Raw genomic sequence first — 14,554 nt, forward strand, 5'->3', positions numbered from 1 at the left:
GAAGTCCATACATGTCTGGTTGAAGATGCAGATTAAAGTAGAGGAGACACAGGTGGAGAAAAACCGCTAATCGCAGACATATCTGCCCTACTGCACAAAGTGTTCTGCAAACCAACAGTAGATGTGACGGCACGTAACACCTGAGAGAGACCACACTCTTCAGAGGGCAGTTAGAAATTAATGCTGAAGGTCCATGAGTTCCTGCTCACTACTCTGCGCTTTATTGTTTCTATGCTCTTTCTGACTTTTGCATGGAGCATTTAACCTGCACAGGAGTGCTTATTTATAGCTGCTTAGTCTTTCTTTAATATTTATGATTTATGTACTTGGTGGCCCTGGTCTTGGCGGCAGCATGTGGGATTTCTAGCTGCAGCACGCACACTTAGCTGTGGCATACAGGATCTAGCTCCCTCCCCAGAGGTCCGATCTGGGCCCTCTGCTTGTAAGCGCAGGGGCTCGGGCACTGGACCGCCTGGGCAAGTTCCTATAGCTGTTTATTAATCATACACGTTCAGGATAAGCAATTCGATTGTCAGTGGTCAGCTCTGACAAATACATAAAATTCTAATAACTATCAACAATCTAGCTATCAACCCAAACATTCATCAACTAGTAAATGGCTAAACAAAATGTGGTACGTCCCACACAGTGGAATACTATACGACAATAAAAAGGAACTACTGATCTATATATCAGCATAGATAAACCTCCTAAGATTATGCTAAGTGTAGACACAAAAGACTACAGTTTACATTATTTCTTTATATGAAATTTCTATTGAAAGCAAAACTACAGAGACAGAAAGTAGCTGCCTGAGGTCAGGGGTGAAGTGGAGATGGATGCCAGATGTGCCCAAGGGAACTTTTCAGGCTGATAGAAATGTTTTAAAACTGGATTCTGGTAGTACTTTGTTTCAGTAACTCTAGAAATTAATTGTAGTGGGCTGTGGTCTCAGAGGGACCTGGGTATAAGCAGAGCTCTGGCACTGAGCTGGGAAAGGGGCAATGGCTCTCATTGTGAAAGTCAATGAATATTCTCAGGATCACAGTGCAAAGGCAGAGTGAAAAGGCCTAATCAGAGTGTAGGTTATTTCAGGTCACTTCTCTTCTCCTCAGTTCTTCCCACCTGGTGGCCATTTGTTCCTGACCGAACAGAAGGAGGGCCACAAAGACCACATTAACCTCTTTTATCTGCATCCATATAACTTTGAGAGACTGAAGTTGTCGTTTCCTAGTTGTGCCTTTAAAACATAAAGCTTCCAGGCTGAAAATTATTAATTTCAAGGATTTAGCTAAGACAAAATAAATTACTTTAGCAAAAACAGAAACAATCTGGACTATGGCCACAAAACTGATTTATCTATCCACATAAAATGGATAATTTTATAGTACGTATGTGTGCATGCTCAGTCACGTCTGACTCTTTGTGACCCCATGGACTGTAGCCACTAGGCTCCTTTGTCCATGGGATTTTCTAGGCAAGAATACTGGAGTGGGTTGCCATTTCCTCCTCCAGGGGATCTTCCCAACCCAGGGACTAAACTGGCATCTCTTCTGTCTCCTGTATTGAGCAGGCAGATTCTTTACCAACTGCGGCACCCGGGAAGCTGCTTAAAAACATCCTGGCTATCATCAACCTTTTATCATTTACTCTTGAGTTTACAGCGGATTAGTTTTTTCTAAGTTTCTTACTGTATTTCTCTCAAAATCCTCTTAATTCCATGATTTTTTAAATATTCTTTTTGACCTCTGAATCAAAGATAAAACAGTCTCTCATAAAAGTAAGATTCAGCCTGACACGATATTCTAGTGCTTATTTAACAGGAGATGCTTGCCGCGTATCTGCTGAAACTCATCCCATTTCTGGCTATCTAATCATGATCTGTTAACTTGATTTGACAGACAACAGACTCTACCAACACTAAGTATTTAGTTTACCAAAACAATGTTCAGTGTCTGGCAAACTACCACCTGTGGGCTAAATCTACCTATAAATGGTTCTTTCACATTAAAAGTGATGTAAACACATGCCCACAAGGAAAAACAAAAGAATACGGGAGACAAACGTGCAAGGACTAGTAAATAGGCCAGAGAGCACCAATGCAAGGTAAAATGAATACAGACAACAATACTGTACTACAATTACGTAGTATGATAAATATACAACAGCAATTATATTACAATATATTAATGTATCAAAGTAACACTTTGTGTACTTCAAAGTTAAATAATGTATGTCAGATTTATTCAATAAAAATTAATTTTAAAAAGTTGAATATGAGAGAGAGACTATATGTGGCCCACAAAGCCACAGAAAAGGTTTGGGATCCTGGAAATGGATATTAACCTATTATCTTTTAGATGAGCCACTAAATATTAGTAATTTTTAGTCTTATTACATATTAAATAGTTCCTTTAGTAGTTTATTAAAAAGAACTTCTATAAGGTAAAAATATTTCACTATAATTTCAAATCTGACAGTTCTGACAAATTCTGTATGAAAATAACAGAACTTACATGGCTTTTGTACTGAAAAAAATTTTTAATGTAATCTAATGGATGATTTTTATAAAATGTATTTATGCAAAAAAATCTTATAATGCAAAGGCTGTACTCCTTGTAATAAGAGACAATATGGGGTGTTTTTCAGCAAATAAAGGTATTAGACTAAACATACCAGGCCATACGCCATACTTCTTTCATGTTCTTGGGTTATATCTGCTACATATGCAAATACCACGGAGAAAGTCACTGCAAAAACCCCAGAAACAGAGATAACAGCAAAGTACCACCTAGGATTAAAAGACAATTGACAAGAAAAGGTTAGAACAATTACCATTACCTTGATCTACCTTCATTTTATAAGTGAACTAATGTAAGAACAGCTAATTTCAGTCAACAGCTAGTAGACAATTCATAGATTAATCCTTCTATAAATCATAAGCTCCAGATATTACAAAAACATTGGGCTAGAAGTGGGCCTTCAATAGCAGCTCAGCCACTATGCAGGAATATTTAAAATTAGATAATGTTTTCAGGTCAATTTTTTACCCAGCTGTTGGGTAAGTGGCTTTGTTGTTGTTTCTACTAAAAATAGCAAAAACCTAGAGTTTATTGTAATTCATCTCATTTCCCATCACAGTACTACACAAAAAAACAAAATTTAGTAAATAAAACTGAGGGGGCAAGTTAGTTCCTCAGTTTCTATTACCTTAAGTTTATATATAAAAAACTAGACGTTTTTCCATAAGTTATCTTTAGCTCTTCAAATGTTGCCAAAACAAAGAATTCAGTTTCCATATATATAGAAGAAACCTATATGGCAGTGTCCAATATAAATACTATGAAATGAACAAAAGCCATTTTAAAAAGCAAACTACATTTTGCTATTCATGATTCAAACATCCCTTGCTGAGAATAAGAAGTTTCTGCTGTAATGATGACTTTCGGTTTTTAAAGTCAAGTATAATTACACTTCACTTTCAAAATACCATGCCACAAGTACTTTACTGCTTACTAGATTTTTTTCTAACATGCTGCTTTTCACAGCCAATAATTTGTTCATGTCCTAGATTTGTTCAGTAAGATTTCATTTACATGATTAGCATTCGTCAGGGGTTTGGCCTTTAGGGCAATATCTCACCTATGCGAAAGGAAGATTCTGCCCCATAAATACCCCTGGTTCTAGATACACCATGGAAATACAGCCCATCTATGATGTAGAAGTAACTAACATTAACACTCAAGTGGCGAAGAACATTAGTCAAAGAATTAACACAGTTATCTACAACTAAACTGGGCTCTATTATCTTGGGAAAATCATTCTCATTGTGAGTTTTCCCTCCCTTCTTCCCCAGTGAAAGACTTTTGATTCTAATCAAGGTGGCAAGAAGCCCAGTCTCTCTTAACTAAGATGTGCCTGAAATCTGACCAAAAAGACGCAAGCAGAGGTTGGGTGAAAATTCTAAAGTTTTCCTAAAAGAAGGCAATGTGCTCTTCTTAAGCCACTCCTTCCACCTTGCTGCCTGAAGGTGACAACAAGCTGGAACTCACATAAGCAACCATCCTGGACAGCAAGGTGACAGCAGAGGATGGCAGAGCGTGAAGACGAAAAAAATTTAGTTTCCAGGACCTGCCATATCAGCTCTGAACTGCTCAACTCCAGACTTCTTTCACATGGAGAGAGAAATTAGCAATGAATTTCCCTGATTTTAGGAAAGTACTATTTGGAACTGATATATAACTAGATCTCTTCCTAATTAATACAGATAATGATGATAAACTGTGTTGTTTTTTTTAAAACATTCTACTTAAGAAAATTAGAAGTTACCAACTCTATCCAATCCCTAAAATACCATTTTGAAATTTGGGCTATGAAATCCAAAAGCAGATTAGCTAGTTGTCTACATGCTTTCTATAGTGGCAACAAGTTCAAAATATTTTATTACTTATTACTATATTTTTAATTAGCTGTATTATTCAGCTACTGTATTTTATCTGTATCAAAGAATAAATATATTAGAAAAATATATTTAAAACCTACATAAATAAGATGGAAAAAAGTGAAAGAAATGAGGGAATATTCAGAAAACAATTAACAGTTAATATTTAATTGCTATAATCTGAATGTGTACATACCATGGGCTGATTTTCATTAAAGGAATTGGGGCACACGTGAAAAATACTGTTAGCAGCAAGAAGGATTTTCGGCCCCAAACATCAGAAAGAGCACCAATAAGAGGGGCACTGAGGAATGACAACAAACCCTAAAAAAAAGTTAAATGAAGAAAATACATATACTATGTATACTGATGAGCCAAAAATAAATCATTTTAAAGAAGAATTTTAAACAAGTATATTTCTAAAAGAAGTACATCACCAAATTTTAGATAAGAAGCTTATTTCTTGTCTGTATATAACTGAAAATTCCCAAGACTGTCCAGAATCATCAGCAGGGCTTTGGTAGCACATTAAATACTAAATGTTCTAATGAATTTTTGACTACAACTCTACACTAGCAATTCTAGAAGGAATATTAGATGCTTATTTTCTGTTTATAAACCTGTTGATCACAGGGAATCAACAGTAAAGAAAATGTAGAATAATCAAACTTTACCATAACAATATATTTCATATTCGTGTATTTTTTAAATAGTTCTTTTCTCTTCAATATATATGCTTGTTGCTAGTTTATAGAAGTGTTCAGATCTCCATAATGAAAATGCCAACACATAAAACACAGGGGAAGTATGTTATGATGTGGCTTATCATTATTATACATAGTTGTCTATATCTGAGCCAAATCGATTTAAAACAGTTCATTTAAAAAGTGTTAAGCAATCCTCTGAGGTATATACTCCAATTGTAAAAATTAACACTTAGCAGATGATCTAATAGCATAAGGGACTGGCAGAATTACACATATCTAAGTGTACGTGTGCATGTTTGTGTACATGCATATACGTATGTATATACACAGGACTGATCTTACCTTTACTCCTTGAATTAGGCCATTCATCAGAAATGTATGTTTAGGGAAGGTTTCATGTAATACCTAAAAAATAAAAACACAATAAAAAGCTCATGCTACATTTCAGTCCTAGTAAAAGTTAAACTGCCTCTTCATAATACAATCGAATTTTATTTCATATCATTTTTAGGTTTGTATGACACTATGAGTATGAGTAAATACTAATAATACTAAACATTTACATGGCATTTACTATATCACAAGGCATTAAATTGCACATTGTAGCACATTATCTCCTTTAATTCTTCATAACAGCCCTATTGGAAAACTGATACATACAGAGGTTAAATATCTTACCCAACATCACAGTAAGGCAGGAAGTCAAGCTTGAAGGTCCATGCTTTATTCACTATGCTATCCTGCTTCCTACATATAACTGACTTACAACTCCCTTTACAGATAGGTGTATTATCTAAGATAGAAGACTAGGAGAATAAATAGAGAAATTTTAATTGCCAAAAGCAGACCTAGAGATAAAACTGGGCTTCCCAGGTGGCTCAGAAGGTAAATAATCGGCCTGTAATGCAGGAGACCTGGGTTCAATCCCTGGGTCGGGAAGATGCCCTGGAGAAGGAAATGGCAACCCACTCCAGTATTCTTGCCTAGACAATCTCATGACAAGAGGAGCCTGGTGGGCTACAGTCCATGGGATCACAAAGAGTCAGACATGACTAAGCAACAAAGCACACAAAAATAAAATTAAGAAATATTACTCAAAATCACTAACATGGAAAAAATCACATTTATGGTATTCAGATATTTTGTGATTCTCAACCGAGGGGGATTTTGATCCTCAAAGGACACCTGGCAACGTCAGAGACATTTCTGTCACAACCTGAGGGATGGAGGAGGGTGGCAGTGGAGAGGGAGAGGAAAGGTGTTACCGGCATTTACTGGGTAGAGGTTAGGAAGGCTGCTGAACATCCTACAGTACACAAGTCAGCTCCCCTTGTCCCACCCTCCACGACAAATAATCATGTGGCCCGAAATCTTAGTAGTTTAGAAATACTATTACTTGTTATTTATAGTAAAGACTCATGGATCTAAAGAAGGTGTCTGCAAACTTTTTCTGTGAAGGACCAGAGAGTAAGTATTTTCAGTTTGTTCTAACTCTGCAGGCCACACAGCCTCTGTCATAAACGCTCAACTCAATAAAAGCAGCCACAGACTATATGTAAATGAATAGGCATGGCTGTGTTCCAATCAAACTCTATTTACAAAAAAACAGGCTAGCAGTATTTGCTCTGGCCATAGCTTCCCCAAACCTTTCATAACTCAAATCTGCTTTTCTTCCAGTTACTACTAACAGCCAGTTTTTTTTTAGGGACAAGAAAGGGTTTGGTATTAGAAAGACCGAAAGACATAATGAATACCTACAAGAAACTTTATAATATGCTCAATCCTATTGATAACAATTCACTTTGCCAAGCTATCTTTCATTCTAATCAATCTGGTCTCTTTACTGTTTTTAGAATATTCCTGTGCTTTCCAATATTCATACTTTTATACATGATATGCTGTCCATCTTAAATGGACAGCTCAAACTCATGTTCATTGAGTCACTGATACCATCCAACCATCTCATCTTCTGTCACCCCCTTCTCTTGCCCTCAATTTTTCCCAGCATCAGGGTCTCTTCCAATGAGTCTTCCTCCAAATCTTCCACATTGCTACCGAACTTTCCTATCCAAAACAATCTATTTCTCCTTTAGGACCATATAATAGGCAGTTACAATACTCTCACATACAGCTTTGTAAGGGGTTTCGCCTGTGGCACTAGAGGTAAAGAATCCATCTGCCAACGCAGGAGATACAAGGAGACAAAGGTTGGATTCCTGGGTCAGGAAGATCCCCCGGAGAAGGAAATGGCCACCTACTCCAGTATTCTTGCCTGGAGAATCCCATGGACAGACGAGCCTAGTGGGTTACAGTCCATGAGGTAGCAAAGAGTTGGACACAACTGATCAACTTACACTTCTGTGTTAGTTCGTTCTTATACTTTTTCTCTCAAGGTATTTAATAAATATTTCAATTATATTTCAAACTTATTAAGGATAGAAAGGCACTATACCTACTATATATGCCTTGCATCTAATATATTTTTATCTCTATTGGTACCTCAGAGATAGTGCCTTTATATAGTAACTGTTCACTAAACATTCATAATTAACAGGTTAAAAATTCTGCCTTCAAAATGACTTAATATAACACGCAAACTGACTTAACCAATTTAAAAAAATAGAAACTCTCAGCAAAGAATACTAAGACATTTATACAGAAGAGACGCAGGAGGTCTGGAGTCCAGGGTCTTGCTCCTTAACAGATTGTGCATCTAGCAGTTTGAAACATCAAATATTTCTAGAGCCATCAATCCACTGAAAAAGTGAAGCCGCTTCTTAGCATTATAGATCCTGCTGTCGTTAATTCTTTTAACCTAAATGTATATTATTTAGTCAACCAACAATCACTATTTGAATACCATTATGGACCAACCAAAAGGAGTTCGTCAAGGCTGTATATTGTCACCCTGTTTATTTAACTTATATGCAGAGTACATCATGAGAAACGCTGGACTGGAAGAAACACAAGCTGGAATCAAGATTGCCAGGAGAAATATCAATAACCTCGGATATGCAGATGACACCACCCTTAGGGCAGAAAGGGAAGAGGAACTCAAAAGCCTCTTGATGAAAGTGAAAGTGGAGAGTGAAAAAGTTGGCTTAAAGCTCAACGTTCAGAAAACGAAGATCATGGCATCCGGTCCCATCACTTCATGGCAAATAGATGGGGAAACAGTGGAAACAGTGTCAGACTTTATTTTTGTGGGCTCCAAAATCACTACAGATGGTGACTGCAGCCATGAAATTAAAAGACGCTTACTCCTTGGAAGGAAAGTTATGACCAACCTAGATAGCGTATTCAAAACCAGAGACGTTACTTTGCCAACAAAGGTTCGTCTAGTCAAGGCTATGGTTTTTCCTGTGGTCATGTATGGATGTGAGAGATGGACTGTGAAGAAGGCTGAGCACCGAAGAATTGATGCTTTTGAACTGTGGTGTTGGAGAAGACTCTTGAGAGTCCCTTGGACTGCAAGGAGATCCAACCAGTCCATTCTGAAGGAGATCAGCCCTGGGATTTCTTTGGAAGGAATGATGCTGAAGCTGAAACTCCAGTACTTTGGCCACCTCATGCGAAGAGTTGACTCACTGGAAAAGACTCTGATGCTGGGAGGGATTGGGGGCAGGAGGGGAAGGGGACGACAGAGGATGAGATGGCTGGATGGCATCACTGACTCGATGGACGTGAGTCTGAGTGAACTCTGGGAGTTGGTGATGGACAGGGAGGCCTGGCGTGCTGCGATTCATGGGGTCGCAAAGAGTCGGACACGACTGAGCGACTGATCTGATCTGATGAATGAACCATATAGTCATAACCTCTCAAAGTGTTAAGATTACAGTTCTTAAAAGTATTTGTCAGTATAAAATTCTCCTATGTAATTAACATACATCCCCTTCATGGAGACTTCACCATCCTCTCCTGCAGAGGCCCGCCACATAGAACACAGCTTTTGTTCTTTGACTGTATTCTGTGTTCTTCGACTGTATTCTAGAACAACACTCTATAAGCTCTATGAGCTTCAAACTCAAAGATAACTGCAAACACATGAAAATATTTTTTTAATTCTTTTAACTTCACCTTACTTTTTAAAACAAAGGCTATTATAAATCCAAAACCAAATATTTATTACAACTAATACATCTTAAGTTTGGTTATTTGTTAAATGAGTTAATTCAAAGAGTATCTTTGAAAACTGAAATACTTAAGCTCTGTAATTTTTGAGAGTTCTGTATGGGAAGAGAGATGAACATAAAATACAAATAAACTCATTTATATCTTCACTCTCATCCTCCCTTTTTAGATGTACATTAAGAGCTATTCCAGCAGGCACCATGTACGATCAGTTTCAAAACTCATGAGGCAGAGTAAAATGTTTAAAGGCTAACAGATTTTTGGAAAAAAGAACAAAGTGCTACAGCTTGGTGCCTTCTACCCCAGAACTCACTTCTCCCCACACCCCAACACTGGTGAGTGTAGAAGTCCAGAACAGAGAAAAGAGGACTGCTAATAAAGTCAACAGCAAAAAATTGCAAAGAAAGTCTCAAAATGAGCAAAATCTTTTTTAAAAGCCCACACTGAATTACTATATTGGTTCTTAATTAGTGATGTATACTAGATATATGAGAATCACTTCTAAAAAATACATATGCCTGAGCCTACCCCTGGTCATGAGTAGCAAGCCCAGGAGACGGTGAAGGACAGGGAAGCCTGGCATGCTGCAGTCCATGGGGTCTTGACTGAGCGACTGAACAACAACAACATTGTAAAAGCTGAAATCTTTACCTCCAGTTGGCCAATCTGTCTCACTGGGGCTGGTAAAGCACAACCTGAAGCTAAAATTGCCTAACTGAAGGGTGCCTGGAGGGATAAATAGGACTTCAGGAGAACTTTCCTGTCCTGACATGTTTATATATTGCTTAAGGGTTACAACAGGCACACATTACTGATTATTAAAAAAGTAACATATAGGTAATTCCCTGGCGGTCTATTGGTTGGAATTCTGCGTTTTCCATTGCAGGGAGCACAGGTTCAATCCCTGGTGGGGGAATTAGGATCCCTCAAGCTGCGTGGCACAGCAAAAAAAAAAAAAAAAGTACATACATACATTGATATAATATATAGAGGTTTGTGTATATATAGATTTCTTGTGTACAATTTCTTCAGCGATATTTCAAAGATTCTTGCAGTTCCAAGGCCCAAAGGCCAAAACACCAGGAAGAATTCAATACCTGGTGTTTAACAATCTCTGCCAATTTACAAACATCGAATCTCTACAACTCAATCTCTGGTTTGCCTAAATCTCTTCAGCCAAGGTTTACCCCATCAAACAACTAAAAAACAAAGAGCATAAAAACTTCCAATTTAAAAAATGTATGTACGTTAAAGATGAAAGAAGAATTAGAAAGATAAAACTCTGACCTTAACAGTCAATAATATTTGAAACTTATTTTTTCTGAGAGAATGCTTGATTTGAAAAAATAAAGTAAAAAATTGAAAAAGGTAAAGAATTATGACTATGATAATATGGACAACTGTCCCACGTAACCACAACTCATCATTTCACCATCTTAAAAAATTCAAGTATGAAAAACAAATGAGAATTAACAGTAACTATTACAATACTGATGGGGGGGAGAAGAGCAGTAATTCTGAGAAGTATATTTATGCTGGCAAAGGAAAAATAATTCATTAAGTCTCAAAACAGCACTTTTCATTTTCCTGACTAGAATTCAAAAAAGTGAAAGAAAGAGAAAGCAACAGGAAAATCAAAATCAAAGGTACTTTCCATGTTTTAATTAACAAAAACAGTTAAGAATATACTAAGCACAGTTTTCCCACAGCTATGAAAAAACGTGTAAGTTATTTATATTAAATAACTGGACTTCTTCCTTGTTCTTAAAGAAGACAATCTCTTTCTAATTAGAAAAGAAATGATATCAAAATTAGACAAAAAGTTGAGATATTGAAAAAAATATAAACCAGAAACGAATTTAAAAAACAGCTACACAAATTATGGGATCATCACAAAAAACTTTTTTGATGGCTTGCATAGTTTAGTCAATATTTAAATCTCTCTACTTAGTTAGTGGTTGGGCTGCCAATAACCTCAGCTACCTAAAACATGGGTTTTAGGTAGAACACTTACTGCCAGTGTTCTCCAAGACTGAGAACTGGAACACAACAAGCTGCTTAACTCTTGTAATCCTTAATTTCCTCATTTGTACTACTGAAACCAAGCAGGACAGTGTACAGGCTCCTGGACCTGGGGAGCCTTTCTGCTCAGTCTTCATGACCTTTCCTGAGTTCCATGGGGTGAATTCAAACAGCTGCCAATCCAGGAAGGGAAGGGATGCAGAGTTAAGGGACCAAAAACCAGAAAACAATAGTAAGCCTTGGAGCAGGGTTCTGGTTCCAAATCAGTAATAATATCTTTAAGCTCTTTTATAGACACACAAATTAATATCTTTAAGTTCTTTTATAGATTTGAAGTGAAGTGAAGTCACTCAGTGTGTCTGACTCTTTGCAATGGCATGGACTGTAGCCTACCAGGCTCCTCCGTCCATGGGATTTTCCAGGCAAGAATACTGGAGTGGGTTGCCATTTTCTTCTCCAGATCTTCCTGACCCAGGGATTGAACCCAGGTGTCCTTCATTGTAGGCAGATGCTTTACTGTCTGAGCCACCAGGGAAGTCATTTTATAGATTTAAAACCCAACAAATGGAAGATGTCAGCATTCTCCATAGCACAGACCACCTGAGGCCAGACAAAAGGAACCCGATAAACTCATCAAGAAACTTACCCTGGATGAGATTAAAGGAGTACAGGTCCTAATGTTATCAGCAACCCCACCCTTGAGTGAAAGTGAAAGTGAAAGTGAAGTTGCTCAGTCCTGTCCAACTCTTTGCGACCCCATGAACTGTAGCCTACCAGACTCCTCCATCCATGGGATTCTCCAGGCAAGAGTATTGGAGTGGGTTGCCATTTCCTTCTCCAGGGGAATCTTCCCGACCCAACGATTGACCCGGGTCTCCCACCTTCCAGGCAGACGCTTTAACCGCTGAAGAACTGTACCAAAAAGAAGAACTGTACCAAAAATATCTTCACGACCCAGATAATCATGATGATGTGATCACTGACCTAGAACCAGACATCCTGGAATGTGAAGTCAAGTGGGCCTTAGAAAGCATCACTACAAACAAAGCTAGTGGAGGTGATGGAATTCCAGTTGAGCTATTTCAAATCCTGAAAGATGATGCTGTGAAAGTGCTAAACTCAATATGCCAGCAAATTTGGAAAACTCAACAGTGCTGGAAAAGGTCAGTTTTCATTCCAATCCCAAAGAAAGGCAATGCCAAAGAATGCTCAAACTACCACACAATTGTACACATCTCACATGCTAGTAAAGTAATGCTCAAAATTCTCCAAGCCAGGCATCAGTAATACATGAACCATGAACTTCCTGATTTGAAGCTGGTTTTAGAAAAGGCAGAGGAACCAGAGATAAAATTGCCAACATCAGCTGGATCATGGAAAAAGCAAGAGAGTTCCAGAAAAACATCTATTTCTGCTTTATTGACTATGCCAAAGCCTTTGACTGTGTGGATCACAAGAAACTGTGGAAAATTCTGAAAGAGATAGGAATACCAGATCACCTGACCTGCCTCTTGAGAAATCTGTATGCAGGTCAGGAAGCAACAGTTAGAACTGGGCATGGAACAACAGACTGGTTCCAAATAGGAAAAGGAGTACGTCAAGGCTGTATATTGTCACCCTGCTCATTTAACTTATATGCATAGTACATCATGAGAAACGCTGGACTGGAAGAAACACAAGCTGGAATCAAGATTGCCGGGAGAAATATCAATAACCTCAGATATGCAGATGACACCACCCTTAGGCCAGAAAGTGAAGAGGAACTCAAAAGCCTCTTGATGAAAGTGAAAGTGGAGAGTGAAAAAGTTGGCTTAAAGCTCAACATTGAGAAAACGAAGATCATGGCATCTGGTTCCATCACTTCATGGCAAATAGATGGGGAAACAGTGGAAACAGTGTCAGACTTTATTTTGGGGGGCTCCAAAATCACTACAGATGGTGACTGCAGCCATGAAATTAAAAGACGCTTACTCCTTGGAAGGAAAGTTATGACCAACCTAGATAGCGTATTCAAAACCAGAGACGTTACTTTGCCAACAAAGGTTCGTCTAGTCAAGGCTATGGTTTTTCCTGTGGTCATGTATGGATGTGAGAGATGGACTGTGAAGAAGGCTGAGCACCGAAGAATTGATGCTTTTGAACTGTGGTGTTGGAGAAGACTCTTGAGAGTCCCTTGGACTGCAAGGAGATCCAACCAGTCCATTCTGAAGGAGATCAGCCCTGGGATTTCTTTGGAAGGAATGATGCTGAAGCTGAAACTCCAGTACTTTGGCCACCTCATGTGAAGAGTTGACTCATTGGAAAAGACTCTGATGCTGGGAGGGATTGGGGGCAAGAGGAGAAGGGGACGACAGAGGATGAGATGGCTGGATGGCATCACTGACTCGATGGACGTGAGTCTGAGTGAACTCTGGGAGCTGGTGAGGGACAGGGAGGCCTGGCGTGCTGCGATTCATGGGGTCGCAAAAAGTCGGAAATGACTGAGAGACTGAACTGAACTGAGGTGAGTGATCACACCATCATGGTTATCTGGGTCATTAAGATCTTTTTTGTATAGTTTTTCTGTGAATTCTTGCCACCTCTTCTTAATACCTTCTGCTTCTGTTAGGTCCATACTGTTTCTGTCCTTTATTGTTCCCATCTCTGCGTGAAATTTCTTCCCTTGGTATCTCTAATTTTCTTGAAGAGATCTCTAGTCTTTCCCATTCTATTGTTTTCCTCTATTTCTTTGCATTGGTCACTGATGAAGGCTTTATCTTTCCTTGCTATTCTTTGGAACTCAGCACTCAGATGGTTATATCCTTCCTTTTCACCTTTGCCTTTCGCTTCTCTTCTTTTGACAGCTATTTGTAAGGCCTCCTTAGACAACCATTTTGCCTTTTTGCATTTCTTTTTCTTGGGGATGGTCTTGATCACTGCCTCTTGTACAATTTCAGAAACCTCCATCCATAGCTCTTCAGGCAGTCTGCCTATCAGATCTAATCCATTGAATCTGTTTCTCACTTACATGGTATAATTGTAAGGGATTTGATTTAGGTCATACCTGAATGGTCTAGTGGTTTTCCCTATTTTCTTCAATCTAAGTCTGAATTTTGCAATAAGAAGGTTCATGATCTGAGCTACAGGCAGCTCCTGGTCTTGTTTTTGCTGACTGTGTAGAGCTTCGCCATCTTCAGCTGCAAAGAAATCCTTTAAGGATTAATAATAAAAATGTATTTATAGTGCTTAAGACTGTGCCTGGACTCATCATAAT

The 14,554-nt window shown here is 38.3% G+C and overlaps 1 protein-coding gene across 3 annotated transcripts in view; it reads right to left on the reverse strand.

Annotated features, from left to right (window-relative positions):
- The window catches only part of MFSD14A (major facilitator superfamily domain containing 14A), a 53,662-nt gene that overhangs the window by 17,264 nt on the left and 21,844 nt on the right, over positions 1-14,554 (reverse strand). For all 3 annotated transcript variants that reach the window (XM_070786042.1, XM_019956986.2, XM_070786043.1), the window contains 3 exons: positions 5,491-5,553; positions 4,638-4,765; positions 2,677-2,791 (listed from right to left, as the gene is read on the reverse strand). In XM_070786042.1, coding sequence (XP_070642143.1) covers positions 2,677-2,791; positions 4,638-4,765; positions 5,491-5,553 — 306 coding nt within the window. The remainder of the gene's footprint in view (positions 1-2,676; positions 2,792-4,637; positions 4,766-5,490; positions 5,554-14,554) is intronic.

This window comes from Bos indicus, chromosome 3 (genome assembly GCF_029378745.1).
Source record: "Bos indicus isolate NIAB-ARS_2022 breed Sahiwal x Tharparkar chromosome 3, NIAB-ARS_B.indTharparkar_mat_pri_1.0, whole genome shotgun sequence".
In the NCBI taxonomy this organism is placed as follows: Eukaryota; Metazoa; Chordata; class Mammalia; order Artiodactyla; family Bovidae; genus Bos; species Bos indicus.